This window comes from Euprymna scolopes, chromosome 9, assembly GCF_053919585.1.
Source record: "Euprymna scolopes isolate OS-2025 chromosome 9, ASM5391958v1, whole genome shotgun sequence".
In the NCBI taxonomy this organism is placed as follows: Eukaryota; Metazoa; Mollusca; class Cephalopoda; order Sepiida; family Sepiolidae; genus Euprymna; species Euprymna scolopes.
In genome coordinates this window covers 85,455,911-85,475,298 of record NC_136490.1, presented here as the reverse complement: position 1 = coordinate 85,475,298, position 19,388 = coordinate 85,455,911, and the positions used below count along the sequence as shown (strand labels likewise).

The following is a 19,388-nucleotide window of genomic DNA, read 5'->3' as shown; positions in this document are numbered from 1 at the left end:
ACTTAATATGTCATGTTCTATACTTAATATGTCATGTTCTATACTTTATATGTCATGTTCTATACTTAATATGTCATGTTCTATACTTAATATGTCATGTTTTATACTTAATATGTCATGTTCTATACTTAATATGTCATATTCTATACTTAATATGTCATGTTCTATACTTTATATGTCATGTTCTATACTTAATATGTCATGTTCTATACATAATATGTCATGTTCTATACTTAATATGTCATATTCTATACTTAATATGTCATGTTCTATACTTAATATGTCATGTTCTATACTTAATATGTCATGTTTTATACTTAATATGTCATGTTCTATACTTTATATGTCATGTTCTATACTTAATATGTCATGTTCTATACTTAATATGTCATGTTTTATACTTAATATGTCATGTTCTATACTTTATATGTCATGTTCTATACTTTATATGTCATGTTCTATACTTAATATGTCATGTTCTATACTTAATATGTCATGTTTTATACTTAATATGTCATGTTCTATACTTAATATGTCATGTTCTATACTTTATATGTCATGTTCTATACTTAATATGTCATGTTCTATACTTAATATGTCATGTTTTATACTTAATATGTCATGTTCTATACTTAATATGTCATATTCTATACTTAATATGTCATGTTCTATACTTTATATGTCATGTTCTATACTTAATAAGTCATGTTCTATACATAATATGTCATGTTCTATACTTAATATGTCATATTCTATACTTAATATGTCATGTTCTATACTTAATATGTCATGTTCTATACTTAATATGTCATGTTTTATACTTAATATGTCATGTTCTATACTTTATATGTCATGTTCTATACTTAATATGTCATGTTCTATACTTAATATGTCATGTTTTATACTTAATATGTCATGTTCTATACTTAATATGTCATATTCTATACTTAATATGTCATGTTCTATACTTTATATGTCATGTTCTATACTTTATATGTCATGTTCTATACTTAATATGTCATGTTCTATACTTAATATGTCATGTTTTATACTTAATATGTCATGTTCTATACTTAATATGTCATGTTCTATACTTTATATGTCATGTTCTATACTTAATATGTCATGTTCTATACTTAATATGTCATGTTTTATACTTAATATGTCATGTTCTATACTTAATATGTCATATTCTATACTTAATATGTCATGTTCTATACTTTATATGTCATGTTCTATACTTAATATGTCATGTTCTATACTTAATATGTCATTTTCTATACTTAATATGTCATGTTCTATACTTAATATGTCATGTTTTATACTTAATATGTCATGTTCTACACTTTATATGTCATGTTCTATACTTAATATGTCATGTTCTATACTTAATATGTCATGTTCTATATTTAATATGTCATGTTCTATACTTTATATGTCATGTTCTATACTTTATATGTCATGTTCTATACTTAATATGTCATGTTCTATACTTAATATGTCATGTTCTATACTTAATATGTCATGTTCTATACTTAATATGTCATGTTCTATACTTAATATGTCATGTTCTATACTTAATATGTCATTTTCTATACTTAATATGTCATGTTTTATACTTAATATGTCATTTTCTATACTTTATATGTCATGTTTTATACTTAATATGTCATGTTCTATACTTAATATGTCATGTTCTATACTTAATATGTCATGTTCTATACTTAATATGTCATGTTCTATACTTTATATGTCATGTTCTATACTTTATATGTCATGTTCTATACTTAATATGTCATGTTCTATACTTAATATGTCATTTTCTATACTTTATATGTCATGTTCTATACTTAATATGTCATGTTCTATACTTAATATGTCATGTTCTATACTTAATATGTCATTTTCTATACTTAATATGTCATGTTCTATACTTAATATGTCATTTTCTATACTTTATATGTCATGTTTTATACTTAATATGTCATGTTCTATACTTAATATGTCATATTCTATACTTAATATGTAATATTCTATACTTAATATGTCATGTTCTATACTTTATATGTCATATTCTATACTTAATATGTCATGTTCTATACTTAATATGTAATATTCTATACTTAATATGTCATGTTCTATACTTTATATGTCATATTCTATACTTAATATGTCATGTTCTATACTTTATATGTCATGTTCTATACTTTATATGTCATGTTCTATACTTAATATGTCATGTTCTATACTTAATATGTCATGTTCTATACTTAATATGTCATCTTCTATACTTAATATGTCATGTTCTATACTTAATATGTCATGTTCTATACTTAATATGTCATATTCTATACTTAATATGTCATGTTCTATACTTAATATGTAATATTCTATACTTAATATGTAATATTCTATACTTAATATGTCATGTTCTATACTTAATATGTCATTTCTATACTTAATGTGTCATGTTCTATACTTTATATGTCATTTTCTATACTTAATATGTCATGTTCTATACTTAATATGTCATTTTCTATACTTTATATGTCATGTTTTATACTTAATATGTCATGTTCTATACATAATATGTCATGTTCTATACTTTATATGTCATGTTCTATACTTTATATGTCATATTCTATACTTAATATGTCATGTTCTATACTTTATATGTCATGTTCTATACTTAATATGTCATGTTCTATACTTAATATGTCATGTTCTATACTTAATATGTCATGTTCTATACTTTATATGTCATGTTCTATACTTTATATGTCATATTCTATACTTAATATGTCATGTTCTATACTTTATATGTCATGTTCTATACTTAATATGTCATGTTCTATACTTAATATGTCATATTCTATACTTAATATGTCATGTTCTATACATAATATGTCATGTTCTATACTTAATATGTCATATTCTATACTTAATATGTCATGTTCTATACATAATATGTCATGTTCTATACTTTATATGTCATATTCTATTCTTAATATGTCATATTCTATACTTAATATGTCATGTTCTATACTTAATATGTCATGTTCTATACTTAATATGTCATGTTCTATACATAATATGTCATGTTCTATACTTAATATGTCATATTCTATACTTAATATGTCATGTTCTATACATAATATGTCATGTTCTATACTTAATATGTCATATTCTATTCTTAATATGTCATATTCTATACTTTATATGTCATATTCTATACTTAATATGTCATATTCTATACTTAATATGTCATGTTCTATACTTAATATGTCATGTTCTATACATAATATGTCATGTTCTATACTTAATATGTCATATTCTATACTTAATATGTCATGTTCTATACATAATATGTCATGTTCTATACTTTATATGTCATATTCTATTCTTAATATGTCATATTCTATACTTAATATGTCATGTTCTATACTTAATATGTCATGTTCTATACTTAATATGTCATGTTCTATACTTAATATGTCATGTTCTATACTTTATATGTCATGTTCTATACTTAATATGTCATGTTCTATACTTAATATGTCATATTCTATACTTAATATGTCATGTTCTATACTTAATATGTCATGTTCTATACTTAATATGTCATGTTCTATACTTAATATGTCATATTCTATACTTAATATGTCATGTTCTATACTTAATATGTCATGTTCTATACTTAATATGTCATATTCTATACTTAATATGTCATGTTCTATACTTAATATGTCATATTCTATACTTAATATGTCATGTTCTATACTTTATATGTCATGTTCTATACTTAATATGTCATGTTCTATACTTAATATGTCATGTTCTATACTTTATATGTCATGTTCTATACTTAATATGTCATGTTCTATACATAATATGTCATGTTCTATACTTAATATGTCATGTTCTATACTTAATATGTCATGTTCTATACTTTATATGTCATGTTCTATACTTTATATGTCATGTTCTATACTTAATATGTCATGTTCTATACTTAATATGTCATGTTCTATACTTAATATGTCATGTTCTATACTTAATATGTCATGTTCTATACTTAATATGTCATGTTCTATACTTAATATGTCATGTTCTATACTTAATATGTCATGTTCTATACTTAATATGTCATATTCTATACTTAATATGTCATGTTCTATACTTAATATGTCATGTTCTATACTTAATATGTCATGTTCTATACTTAATATGTCATGTTCTATACTTAATATGTCATGTTCTATACTTAATATGTCATGTTCTATACTTAATATGTCATGTTCTATACTTAATATGTCATATTCTATACTTAATATGTCATGTTCTATACTTAATATGTCATGTTCTATACTTAATATGTCATGTTCTATACTTAATATGTCATGTTCTATACTTAATATGTCATGTTCTATACTTAATATGTCATATTCTATACTTAATATGTCATGTTCTATACTTAATATGTCATGTTCTATACTTAATATGTCATGTTCTATACTTAATATGTCATGTTCTATACTTAATATGTCATGTTCTATACTTAATATGTCATGTTCTATACTTAATATGTCATATTCTATACTTAATATGTCATGTTCTATACTTAATATGTCATGTTCTATACTTAATATGTCATGTTCTATACTTAATATGTCATGTTCTATACTTAATATGTCATGTTCTATACTTAATATGTCATGTTCTATACTTAATATGTCATGTTCTATACTTAATATGTCATGTTCTATACTTTATATGTCATGTTCTATACTTAATATGTCATGTTCTATACATAATATGTCATGTTCTATACTTAATATGTCATGTTCTATACTTAATATGTCATGTTCTATACTTTATATGTCATGTTCTATACTTTATATGTCATGTTCTATACTTAATATGTCATGTTCTATACTTAATATGTCATGTTCTATACTTAATATGTCATGTTCTATACTTAATATGTCATGTTCTATACTTAATATGTCATGTTCTATACTTAATATGTCATGTTCTATACTTAATATGTCATGTTCTATACATAATATGTCATGTTCTATACTTAATATGTCATGTTCTATACTTAATATGTCATGTTCTATACTTAATATGTCATGTTCTATACATAATATGTCATGTTCTATACTTAATATGTCATGTTCTATACATAATATGTCATGTTCTATACTTAATATGTCATGTTCTATACTTAATATGTCATGTTCTATACTTAATATGTCATGTTCTATACTTTATATGTCATGTTCTATACTTAATATGTCATGTTCTATACATAATATGTCATGTTCTATACTTAATATGTCATGTTCTATACTTAATATGTCATGTTCTATACTTTATATGTCATGTTCTATACTTTATATGTCATGTTCTATACTTAATATGTCATGTTCTATACTTAATATGTCATGTTCTATACTTAATATGTCATGTTCTATACTTAATATGTCATGTTCTATACTTAATATGTCATGTTCTATACTTAATATGTCATGTTCTATACTTAATATGTCATGTTCTATACTTAATATGTCATATTCTATACTTAATATGTCATGTTCTATACTTAATATGTCATATTCTATACTTAATATGTCATGTTCTATACTTAATATGTCATGTTCTATACTTAATATGTCATGTTCTATACTTTATATGTCATGTTCTATACTTAATATGTCATGTTCTATACTTAATATGTCATGTTCTATACTTAATATGTCATGTTCTATACTTAATATGTCATGTTCTATACTTTATATGTCATGTTCTATACTTAATATGTCATGTTTTATACTTAATATGTCATGTTCTATACTTTATATGTCATGTTCTATACTTAATATGTCATGTTCTATACTTAATATGTCATGTTCTATACTTAATATGTCATGTTCTATACTTAATATGTCATGTTCTATACATAATATGTCATGTTCTATACTCATGTCCTGATTAAGGTTTTCAAGTCAATACCACTTTATACATTGACACCAGCATATACCAAACCTTTCTCCTCTAAAATGAAATATTAAATTAAATGTAAAATCAGTGAAATCGATAAGAATTTTTTTAAAGAATATAGTTAAAAACGGGCCAGAACTTTATATCCAAAGATTTAATTATCAACTTTGTATGAAAAAAAAATCTATCGATGACAAAAAAATGATGAAGAGACTGGCTTTACATATTAGATGTTGGGTATTTCTGATGCAAGATGCAAATGATGATGATCAATACTTACAGAAACTTCAATTGTTTCATGAAGATTTTTACAAGTGGAAGCAAATGTTTCAGTTGTTCCAAATTCAAAATACCACATTTTATTTTTGATTCTGAAATGATAAAGAGAAATAACTAAAACAATATGTGTTGTCAATTTCTTTAATTAAAATCTAAAAAGGTGCATAACCCGACAGGTGAGACTCAAACTTGAACAAAGCAACCTTCAGTGTTCTTTAAAGAACATCAGTTTCATCTTAGCAATCAGCTTGTCATTGCTGCTACAGGTGGTGTGGTTAGTCTTTCATAATTACATCCCACACATAATAATTCATCAGAAAAGTTGTGGAGAGGGGGAGGGAAGATGTTGGAACTGGTAAGTCATGAAAATTCTCAGACAGTCACTTTTGGGTTTTTCCTAAATGGTATGGAATGGAGTTGAAACCTGCTTCCACATGTATGGCCTTTCCACAATCACTCTCTCTCTGAACAACAGTGAACAGTAACTCACTATAGCTATCTGAATTGAGTCTGCATTCTTTTTTGAAGATGTAGAATGGTATGACATGGCCTTCATTGAAAGCACATCCAAAAATATCACAGTTTGGTATTCATAAATAAGTATGAACTGTAGGCTAGCTACCTGTTGTTCTGTGCATTGTGCAACTGCTCCTCTTATTTGGGAAGAATCAAAGCATCTTTAGTTCAAATGAGTATTTGATCTTAGTAAGAAGTTCTTTGTCTTTTGTAAGGCAGTTCTCTTGGGTCTTGATACTGAATAGTTGGCTCTCGCGACTCTTGTATGAAGAGCAATGAAAATCTTTGCCCAACACTTTGCTCATAGTCATCATTCCAACACTCTTCTCTCTTGCCAAACTCTACATTATCCACCTTTTTTGCCTACAATGATCATTCATCATATGATAATTATTGAATAGATTTTATATAGATCCTACACACACACACACCCACACATATATAAAAGGCAGTTTATGTGTGTGAGTTCATTTGCTATGGACTCTGAAATGGCCAGACGGTCATCAAGATCAATTAATACATGCTTCCAGCATTTCAAGCCTCCACGCATCACAACTTTTCCGTTGCCACAGGACCATTTTTATAGACAAATGTCTGAGGTAGTATCTATACACAGATGATGTTACAGAGTCTTAGCTTTGCACGACAGCTAAGTCTCTCTCTCTCGGTTCAAAATGTTGAGATTCAGCAACAAGCAAGAGCAAGATAGCCAGCAACAAGTTAAACTGCAGACCAGCTTAATGCAGGTATTGGTCTCCCGCTTTATATCTTTCTGATTATATATATATATATATATATATATATATATATATATATATATATATATATATATATATATATACACACACACACACACAGAGGATAAATAGAGAAAATAAAAGATGTCATAAATGTTGTATTCTACTGATTCGTAATCTACATATATTTCTTCATTATTATTTTTGCTATTTACTGTTGTTTTGTACATGATATTAGCTGTTAAACAGTTATTCATTAATGGACAATTGTTTTTGATTTTACAATTACATAAATTGTTGTTAATATCATTATTGTATTATTATTATTATTATTATTATTATTAACAGTAGTTGTAGTAATGGTAGTATCTATTCTATATCAAACTGTGTGAAGTACATTTTTTAGTAATCGTTAAACAATGTAATTGTTGGTTTGACATTTTTACATTGATTTAAGTTTAATCCCTTTAGATGCTAATTCTTGCAAGAAAAGGATGACAAATATATTTTGTATACCTTCATTTTGGTATAAATTGAAATTTTTTGTTAACTACAAAAGCATCAACTTTCAGCTTTCTAAATGTATTTAAAAAGCGGTTCCATCATCTGGATTGCACAACAAGTCAAATTACATATACTTATTCACAACATACACTATTTGTTAACATACACATATATGATGGATTTAGAGTAAACCTTTTCTGGTGCAGACTGCTATATCACTTTCTTTTTCAAACAAACAGTTAAACCTAATGTATTACATCTTTATGGGAAAACTCCATGATATGATACATATCAGCTTACAAGTGAATTTCAAAACTAGTCATCAGCATATAAGAACTTTTCAAGGCCCGGAGATCACTCGAGAATAAATGAGTGTACAGTAGTCAATGGGACAATATTGTAGTGATTGTTAGTAGTGGAAATTTGGTAGATTGGATTACTTAAGGGGACGGCTCATCAAGAATTTGTTTACATTGGACTTTACATTTGGTTAATTGTAGTCGGCTGGAAAACAGGCAAACTGAAGAGAATTCTACAGGCATGCAGTTCTAAGAAAAAAGCTTTGTTCACAGAATCTATGTTTAGGTTTAGGCACAGATAATTAGTTGGGGAAAGTATTGATAGTGGTTTCAGCTAGATGAGTGTTTTTCGTGAAAGTTTGGTGAGGGGGGAATATAGATTGGAGTTTGGATGAGCACTTGACATGAAAATAACGATAAAGCAGACAGGCTCACGTCTCTTCTGTGGGAAATGTGGCAACAGTACTCTATCCTTGGACGTACCTGGCTTTTATATAGGTAGAGAATTGCATCAGCAGTGAGATATCTACTGGAGTGGTAGAAGGATCCCACCATTTTTCCAGCGATCTTGGCAACGGATTTGATATACATGTTCTATTTCAGATTAAGAGTAAAGGTCAAGTCCAGAAGCTTGTCAAAACATAGAGCTTCCCCAAGACGAGAGCCAATCATTTCAATTGATGCCATATAGGGATCAGAGTGTTGATAATGCAAAGATAGAAGCTTGGTTTTAGATGCATTAAAAGTAACCAGCCACCTCTTTCCACATTGTACCACATGCTCAAGATCAGAGGAGAGAGAATCAGAGAGAACTTGGTCATTTACGGCCTTTGATGTGTTGCCATAGATGGTAATCATCAACATAGGATGTGATTTGGAAGATCATTGATGTAGATCAGGAAGAGAGTTGGGCCCAAGATGGAAATATATAATTAATTACATAAATACTTTTTTAGGCAGAGACTGAAGCTTTGTAGACAATAGGATACCTTTTAAGTTAAAGACTCTTTTTGCAGGGAGAGACTAGTGGTCAGAGTACCATCCAGGGCAACAGCACTCGATGTATGAGTGAATATATATATCGTTATAAAGATATAGAATACTAGCCAGAATGAGAAGTTTTCTAGCCTGGTAAAGGGACCCACCTTCTTTGCAACAAACTTGGTGGTAACTTCTATGTATTTATTCCAATTCATATTGCTTGTACATGTCAGGTTGAGGAGTTTATACATCAAACTCTTGGAAAGGGTGGTATTAATCATAGCAATTGATGTTTGAAAAGGCTTCTTATAAATATTAAAGGGAAAAGAGCTTTATCTTAGTAGCATCGAATGCAACTTTGGCTTCATTTTGGCTTCATTCTACTACATTTTCTAAGGATCCAGCTGTTCCCTTGGATATGTGTGCATTTGATTTGCCTACATGCTGAGAATAGAGCATGGGGTCACCAACAAATATACCCATCTTGGATGCGATTGAATCAGGGAAGTTGTTTATGAAAATCAGGAATAATAACTGTTCATGTTTTGACTTTTGAGATACAACTGCATCAATGTGAATCTTTCTTTTAGCTAAAAAGGATATGTGTGTGTAATAGAAGTAACATTGCATCTGAGTATAGAAAAAAAAACTACTTCTTAGAAGAAAAAAAAGATATATTTGGACTAATATCTTCATAAGTGACTCATCAGAGCAGGAAGTTTCCTTTCTGACTGAATCTGTTTTGTATGGCATAGATTGCAGTGCATGGTTTCCCACATACTCTACATGTAGAAACAGCATTCAAACCATAACAATAAGTTTGTTGCCTGCGTTTCTTCAGCTGATTTAGGACGAATCTTATGTGCTAAATCCAAAAATAACATTGTTTTACTCAATCAGGTCAATGGCCACATGTTTTTGTTTTTTTTACGTTTTTGTTCATATGTACACGTGTGGAGCATTTTAGAAGTTGACGGGGATAAAATGCCATGGAAAATAATTGTTTTCATTGGAAATTATACTTTTAATGACAAGACGTATTTGGGTTTGATAATTCTGGGTGATTATGTTGAAGTCATAAAACCTTGAAATCTTCCAAAAATTGGTGCAGCACTGTTCTCAGGATTTGAAGAAAGACTGGCCCGTGTGGGAGGAATTAGTACCTTGCAAAGAAACGAATATCATTCACGACCGTCTGGTAGACAGAATATTCTTCCCATTGCTGCATATCAAGCTTGGCTTAATCAAGCAGTTCATCCAAGCTCTGGACAAGGATGGTGATTGCTTCACTTAATTGTGCCAGGCTTTTCCAAGACTGACCATGCACAAGTTGAAAGCTGGCATCTTTGACGTTCATCAGATCTGGCAGCTCATTAGAGACTCAATGTTAGGTTAGAAGCGTGAAAGGCATTTGTTCTGGTAGTGAAGAACTTTTTTGGCAAAAATAAGGCCAGAAACTATACAGAACTTGCCAACAACAAACTGGCTGCTTTCATAAATATTTCAGAAACGTGTGCTGCAACATGAGCATCAAGATGCATTACCTATTTTCACATATAGAGTTTCTTGAGAACCTTAATTCAATGAATGATAAGCAGGAGAGATTCCATCAGAACCTGAAAGAGATGGAGACTAGGTATCAGGGTCGTTGGGATGCAATCATGATGGCTAACTAATGTTGGAATATGATGAGAGACCTCCCTACCACTGAGCATTCCAGGAGTTTGAAGAAATGGAAGTTTGAGCTCTGATATTTGAACTATGGTGAAGCAACACGCAATGTACATGTACTTATATTTATCAACGCCCACCATTCAGTTTACAGTAATCGATTTTTCTATCAGGTAATCAATATAAGTTGTTGGCAAAAATTTTTTTCTCTTAATCTTAGGATATGTGTGGACAAAAATCAGCTAATAATGCGATAAAAATGTAATCAATTTTGTTACAAGATCTAAATGTTTTTTTGTTTTTTTTTTCAAATCAACTTAGCACAAAAACCTGACCTGATTAAGAAAAACGGATGCCATTTCCTGATTCAGTAGTGCAAAAATACCTTAAATCAGTTGTATAAATGTAGACAACATTGAAAAAGTAAAAAAAACTTGTTGCTCAGTGAATTTTGTTGGATTTGTGACTACTAACTACTACAACTTAAATATGGATGGTGAAATAAGCATAAGGAGAGTATTTTATTATGTAGTTAAATGTTTTAACCACCACTTGTGAATTTTTATTTTAAAATTTAGTGTTCTCTTTGTTGTTGAATATAAAAGCCATCAAGTTTTGTTCAGCTACGTTGTTGTGATAGTTATTCCACTTATGGACTGCCTTAATAATTATCGCAGATTCCTTTTCCACATTTAATTCACTTACCTGTAGTGTTTTTTTTTTTTTTTACATAAATGCTATTGAGCATCCACCTTGATTGAAGAGATTAGAAATGGTTACTTCTAACACGTCACACACAACCTCGAAATATAAGCTTTTGTCTATTGTGTGGCCTCCTATTTCTGTTTTTTAATTGATTGAAAACTTCAAGATCATATTCACAGGATTTTTTATGAAAGGCTGGATTTTATTAGAAAATTTTCATAATATATAAATATATAGATAAACATGCCAAGAGTCCTTTCGATTTTTTGGTGGCAGTTACCTCTTAAGAGACAAACTCTTTCTAGATGGGAATTAACAACCTCATAATAGCTTCAAAGAATTGTTTTACATTATAGTTGTGTTCTGTATGTGTTCTGTAATTGTAATATCATCAATGCAAGTGAAAGTACTGTATAAGTTTTCTTTCTATATTATTCTATCTATAGCCCTTTGAAAAATTGTGGGGGGGGGCATTTTGCACCACAAACATAATAAGACAAATCATTTGCCAAAAAAGTAGTATACTTTTTGTTTTGTTAAGTGGTCCCTGGTGGTAGAATGCATAAACAAAATTGTATTTAGAAATCATTAATCTTTTTTCCAGTTGCTGGCACGAAAAAAGCCTCCAGTTGTGTCTATGCATAATCTATACACATCATTTTATAATGGTGGTTAGGGTCCTTTATCAGTTCGACTCATCGTGGTGAATTGCTAAGTAGGTGCTAAATTTCTTTAAGAAGAAAGATCTGGTCTTCCTTGTTAAAGTGCTTTGACTTGATGACAATAAGCTTACAGTTTGGTAATAAATTAATTAGAAAGTTCTTCTATCTCTGTCTCATGTAATGAATAGAACTGACAATCACAGTCCCCAGTTAATACAGGTGATTACGGTTTATTGCATTTGAACTTTGCCTTCCAATGCAAACATTAAATACTATCCAAGAATTACATCAAAACAAAATTCTTTCAAAACATTGAGTGGCAATACATGACTGGTTATCAAGGGTTAAGTTTAAAACTGAAAAGGCCTTTAAATTAGGGTTTAAGGTTTTCTGAATCATAGTGATACCTATATTTGAAGGGTGGATTTTCAAGTTCAGTCACTATGACTTCTTCATTAACATAACTATTAGAATTTTTCTTCAGCAACCAACCACGTGTTGCAGCAGAATAAGTTTTTTTTATGATATGCTAGTAAGTGCGGTCATATATGAAAACAAGCCATCATTGCTAATGAATTTTATGAAAGTTTGAATTGACATGAATGAATATAATGTACTTTCTCTGAGCATTTTTTACAAGTAGCTATGCAGACAGGACAGTGGTCTTGGAAAGGTCACAGAAAAGCATTTAGGTTCTGTTTGATAGGTTGCAACTAGTGTTGGTTTATTTCGTTTCTTTCCAATGATATCTCCCTCCACAAAGAATGATAAAGAGTTAACTCTTTCAAGTTATTAACAGTGATATTTGCTTTTATCAATGTGTTTTGGGTTCCATTCAGTTAACTTTTCTTATAAAGCGTGTTTGATAATCCTGTTATCAGTCATTTTTGCAGCATATCGAATTCATCTCAGAAGTTGGTGCACAACATGCTTACACTACTGCAGAGTTACAAACTTATTCATAACCTGTATTTTTCTTTTACCATACATCATATGTTGGGTTCATATATTTTTACTAGAGCAGATTGGTAAATTACAACTGTCTTTTTCAAACTTAAAGCATTGTGTACCTTCAAAATAGAATACATAAAATACTACACACACACACACACATATATATATAAGTTCAAATATGTTGATAGGACAAACTTAAAACTAATATAGTTTCAAAAGTGCTCAACACAAGGATCATAGGATAATAAATATATTTTATATAAACACTTAAAATGGTTTACACAAATCAATTAATACTCCAGTCCTACTGCGTACCTCATTGAAAAAAAAAAGAGTACGAACTTGTGAACCTGATGAGGTACACGGTAGTACCAAAACATTAATTGTAGACCATTTTAAGCGTTATATATATATATATATATATATATATATATATATATATATATATATATATGGTAAAACTGGTAATTAGTAAAAACCTGAAGAGAGTGCTCAATACTATTGCAGAGCAAATATGTGTTTTATTTTTTTATTACCGTTTTATCTGTTTGGTTACATATGTTTCGGATGTTGGACCATGTTTACGATCTAACAGCCTCGTCAGACATTACAGAAATGGTTGGTTAGTATTAGGAAGAATTGTTTTTAGGAGGAATACGGGGAGGGGGAAGAGGGAAAGAAAAAGGAGGGGGGTTGAGGGAGATAATATAGGAGCAAGGCGGGTAATGAGAATATTTCAGTTTTGAAGGTTAAAATATATTAGGTTGTATTGTATGTGTGGGGGTAGCAGATTCAGGTAGGCTTGGGTGGAGATATGTGGATATAGGGAGGAGGAGAGAGGATGGTAAAGAGAAAAGAGAGGGGGGAATGAGAGGAGGGGGGAAAATAGGAGTTTCAATTTTTGGGTTTTAAAATTTTGACTACTTTTTTTGTTCGATAAGGTATATTAATTAGATGAGAGGGAGAGAGATAGATGGGAGGAAGGGGAGAGAAAGAGAGGGAGAGGGTTAGTGTGGTTGTCATCTTTGGCAGTTACAATGTTTCAATTTATGGGTTTCATGGTCGCTGTTCATTTCATAGTGGGTTGTTTTTAAACAGTTAAGAGTTAATACAGACGTTGACGCACACATAAAAATGCATAATACATATACATACATATTACAGACCAATATATAGACATATAGGCACACACCTATAAAAACAATGCCTATGCAGACGTACATGGATCTACATGCAGACATATACACATATACACGCAACTCTCGTACACATATATATACTCGCATATATATACAGATATAAATACATGCTCACACATACATAAACATACACACACCCATCCATGTACATATACGTGGATATACAGATCTCCAGTAAGAAGTAGATGCACATGTACACATACACAGGCATATACATACAGGTACACATACACGTACGGGCTCATGCACACGTATACACAATTACATAAAAATATATATTTATAAAATATAAATATACAGACCTATATAGGCACATATATATACACATATGCACAAATATATGCATATCCATACATACACATATATACATAAGCATACCGGCATGTATACATCTATGCCAAGTAAATAAAGTACAGTAAGGATAAATAAATAATAATAATAATAAATAAATAAATAAATGAGTACATGGTTTAATTTAGTTGATTTATTTTAGTTAATACTGCGGGGGTTATATAATATATATAAGCATATACAAGTATACGTATTCATAAAAATATAAACATACAGACATATATATACATATATCCACAGAGATGCATATATTTATGCTGAGTAAGTAAAGTTAGGGTAGATAAACGAATGAATGTAGATAATGCAAGGTTGGATAGACATGTTGAAGTTATGTTCAAAATGCATGTTGTTGATTTAATTTTTAAGGGTCTGTATTGATTTGCTTTGCTTATTGGATGGGGATTATTTTATAGTTTCTAGAAAAAAAAAAGAAAAACAAACGCGGGGGTTAAATAGGGTATAAAGGTTTAAAAATTATTAGGTTCATATACATAGAGGAGGGCTACAAACATGTTGCTTTGGGCAGTGGCTATGCTAAACTTAATTTTCAGTGTGAAGTGTTTTTTTGTTTTTTTTTTACAAGGTGGTCCCACTTATCAAGGCCCGGAAGCATCTCAGGGATAAGGGTGTTGTGGGCATAGGAATACATATACATACAGACACATATATACATATAAATCCAGTCATAGCTAATTCTGTAAATTATATATATATATATATATATATATATATATATATATAGTAATTTATAAAATATATATGGCGATTAAGCTATATATATATATATATATATATATATAAGTAAATTTTTGGTACAGCAAAATGGAAGGAGAAATTTCAGAGGAAACATAATTTAATTTAAATACCAAAAAACAAGAAATGGGCAGGTGAAATTATTAAAATTACCTTAAGGCCTTATCGTCTGACCCTCTAAGAGGAAACGTCAGAATGATAAATTAAAAACTAAGAAAACGAATGAGGGAAGAAGGGAATTAATTTTGGTTTCAGTTGGAAGAACAGTGGGGAAAAAAAAAAAAAAAAAAAAAAAATCTCACTGTTCAGGTGGTTTTAAATCAAAGAATATCTCCAACTGGTGTTTCAGAATCTTTTGTCTACACAGGCTAGGTCGAGAGTTGTTAATAACTAACGCCTCAATAATATTGAGATGATAGTTCGACTTAGCACTGTATAGAACAGAAAACCACCCATCGGAATATTGATCGGCACACCTATTTATACTCAACAGGTGATTACCAATGGCGGACTCATGAGCTTGGGAGTGCCCGGATATTCTCGAAACCTGGTGTAGTCGAATATCCCGAGGGATATGTTGCGATATTCTCATTTCTAATCTTTGGGATGTTTTGCCAACGTAGTCAGCTCCACACTGACAAACGAATTTATAAACAACAGAGTTCTTTTGAATGGTTGGCAAAACATCTTTACGAAAAGAAGAGAAAAAGGTTCGAGTTGTGTAAACTACTCTAAGCATAGTAGCTGGAAAACAACGTTGAGTAGCAGAAGAAATCCTTTTAACAATATGAAGGCCATCAGGACCCAACCATGGTAATTTTAGATAAATGGGACAACGTGATGGACCAAAATGTTTACCACTATTAAATGTAGTAATTTTACGTTCAATAGTAGATTTTATTATATTAATGGGATATCCATTATTAAGAAAAATATTTGTGATTTCCTCAAGTTCCGTATCAAGACAGTTTGGTGAACAAATCATAAGTGCACGATGCGTAAGAGCGCTGATGAGGTTTATTTTTCTAGACTGAGGGGCAAAAGAAAACCAATTAAGATAGAGCCCTGTAAATGTAGGTTTTCTATAAACAGAGGTCTCAAACGTAGTACCAACTTTAGAAACACGAACGTCGAGGAATGGGAGAGAGCTACAGTCTTCAACCTCCATAGTAAATTGTAAAGATGGATGCAGGTTGCAAAGAAGACGAAGAAACTGTTCAGCTTCACTCCGAGAGGGAAAGCATGCAAAAGTATCATCAACGTAGCGTGTGTAGAATGCTGGCTTAGTAATTTTGGAAAATAATTCGTTTTCCAAAAATCCAACGAAAATGTTGGCTAACGAAGGACCAAGAGGGCTACCCATAGATATCCCATCAATTTGACGGTACATAATATTGTTGAAACTAAAGGAGACTGATTTAGTAGCAAGTTCCATCAGTTCAACGAAAATTCGTTCAGGAAATTGTGGAGATTTTAAGGGGCCACGGTATAGATAGTCAGCACAAATACCAATGGTTTCATCCAAAGGTATATTAGTAAAAAGACTATTAATGTCAAAGGAAGCCAAGAACTCGGTATTTTTAGATAAAGGTAATTTTTGTATCTGAGATACGAATTGAAAAGAATCAGAGATACAATGGGCCGAATAAAAAGAAAGCACAGGTTTAAGAAGATCAACCAGCCATTTACCAAGTTCATGTTGTGCAGAACCCAGCATAGATAAAATGGGTCGCAAAGGAATGTTGGGTTTATGGACCTTGGGTAAACCGTACATTCTAGGCCTTTGAGAGCCAATGGGTCGGATTCTATCATAAATCTCCTTAGAAATAAATCCGCTTTTATGAAGTTGAAGAAATCTTTTCTGGATTTTTATTTCCATACGAAAAGTATCATCATGGCTTAAATCACCCAAACGGAGAAATTTACTTTTATCGTATTTATATATATATATATATATATATATATATATATATATATATATATATATACATATATTTATATATAAACATATATATATATATAAACATATATATATATGCATATATAAATATATATATATACATATATAAATATATATATATACATATATAAATATATATATAAATAAACATATATATATATATATATACAAACATAAACATATATATATATAAAACATATATATATATATACGCATATATATAAACATATATATAAACATATATATGTTTATATAAACACATATATATATATAAACATATATATATAAACATATATATATATAAACATACATATACACATATATATATAAACATATATATATATAAACATACATATACATATATATAAACATATATATAAACACACATATATATAAACATATATATATAAACACACATATATATAAACACATATATATGCATATAAATACACATATATAAACACATATATTAAACACATATATAAACATATATATATAAATATATATATATAAACACACATATATACATATAAATATATATATATATGAACATATATATATTTAAACATATATATATAAACACACATATAAACATATATATAAACACATATATATATATAAACATATATATATAACCATATATATATATAAACACACATATACATATATAAACATATAAATAAACATATATATATAAACATATATATATATAAACATACATATATATAAACATACATATATATATATAAACATCTATATATATATATAGAAAAGCGAAAATGTATGTATGTATGTATGTATGTGCGTATGTTTGTGCGTGTGCAAAAACTTTCGACAGACACGACGAAAATTCACAATCTCTGTATCATATCGAAAAATTGGCTAAAACGTTCATTTTTCGACAATTTTCGACAAGTGGGGGTCAACCAAAACGGTCCTCTCGTGACGACGACCGCTTCTACGCATGCGTCAGATGACGTCATGACCTGATTTACTTTAAATAGTTGAAAAACTGACACAATTTCATGTACGTCGTGTTAGCTCAGTTGGTTAGCACGTTGTGTCGTTATCTAAACGTTTTGGGTTCAAATCGTGGTGTGAGATGTCTTTTTCTTTTTCAGTTTTTCAATTTAAATATTGAACCAGTGTTATTCAAGCCATTTTTCACGTAACGTTCGTTTTTCTGTTTTTTTTTTTTACTTTGCTTATCCACCCCCGACCACACACCCAAAAACACCCGGGTACCCACCGATTTTTTTAATTTTAATATCGAAACAAGCTTATTTAAGCCAATTTTTCATGTGTTCATTTTTCTGTTTTCTTCGTTTGTTTGCCTTACGGTAGTTTTTTTTTATGCTTTGATTACCCCCCCCCCCCCGCTTAAGTTTCAACGTTCGTTTTTATGTTTTCTTTTTTTACTTCGCTTATAACAAACAAACCTGGTCATTGACCTCATTTGCTGAATAGCTTCCGTCGTCGTCGTAACGCTCGACGACTTCCGTGTGTGCACCTGTCAATTTGGTTCTTACTTAAATAGATTCAAACATCTTTCAGTAACTCATTCTGCATTCTGGCTGGCCGATTTTATTTTCAAACTTCGCCTCAGGGCTTTGGCTTCAATCCTACCAACTTTTACCCCCCCCCCCCAGTTTCCTTTTTATTTAACACCACACACACCTCCAAACACCTGGGCAACGCCGGGTACCCCCGCTAGTCTATATATATAAAAGCGAAAATGTGTGTTTGCTTGTATGTATGTGCGTTTGTATGTCTTGCAAAAACTTTCCACACGGGTCACGGATTTTTGCCAG

General features: G+C 29.8%; 1 protein-coding gene across 11 annotated transcripts in view; it reads right to left on the bottom strand.

Moving 5' to 3' along the window:
* The window catches only part of LOC145284745 (diacylglycerol kinase beta-like), a 616,369-nt gene that overhangs the window by 17,669 nt on the left and 579,312 nt on the right, over positions 1-19,388 (bottom strand). For all 11 annotated transcript variants that reach the window (XM_080133693.1, XM_080133697.1, XM_080133689.1 and 8 more), the window contains one exon: positions 6,287-6,377. In XM_080133693.1, coding sequence (XP_079989819.1) covers positions 6,287-6,377 — 91 coding nt within the window. The remainder of the gene's footprint in view (positions 1-6,286; positions 6,378-19,388) is intronic.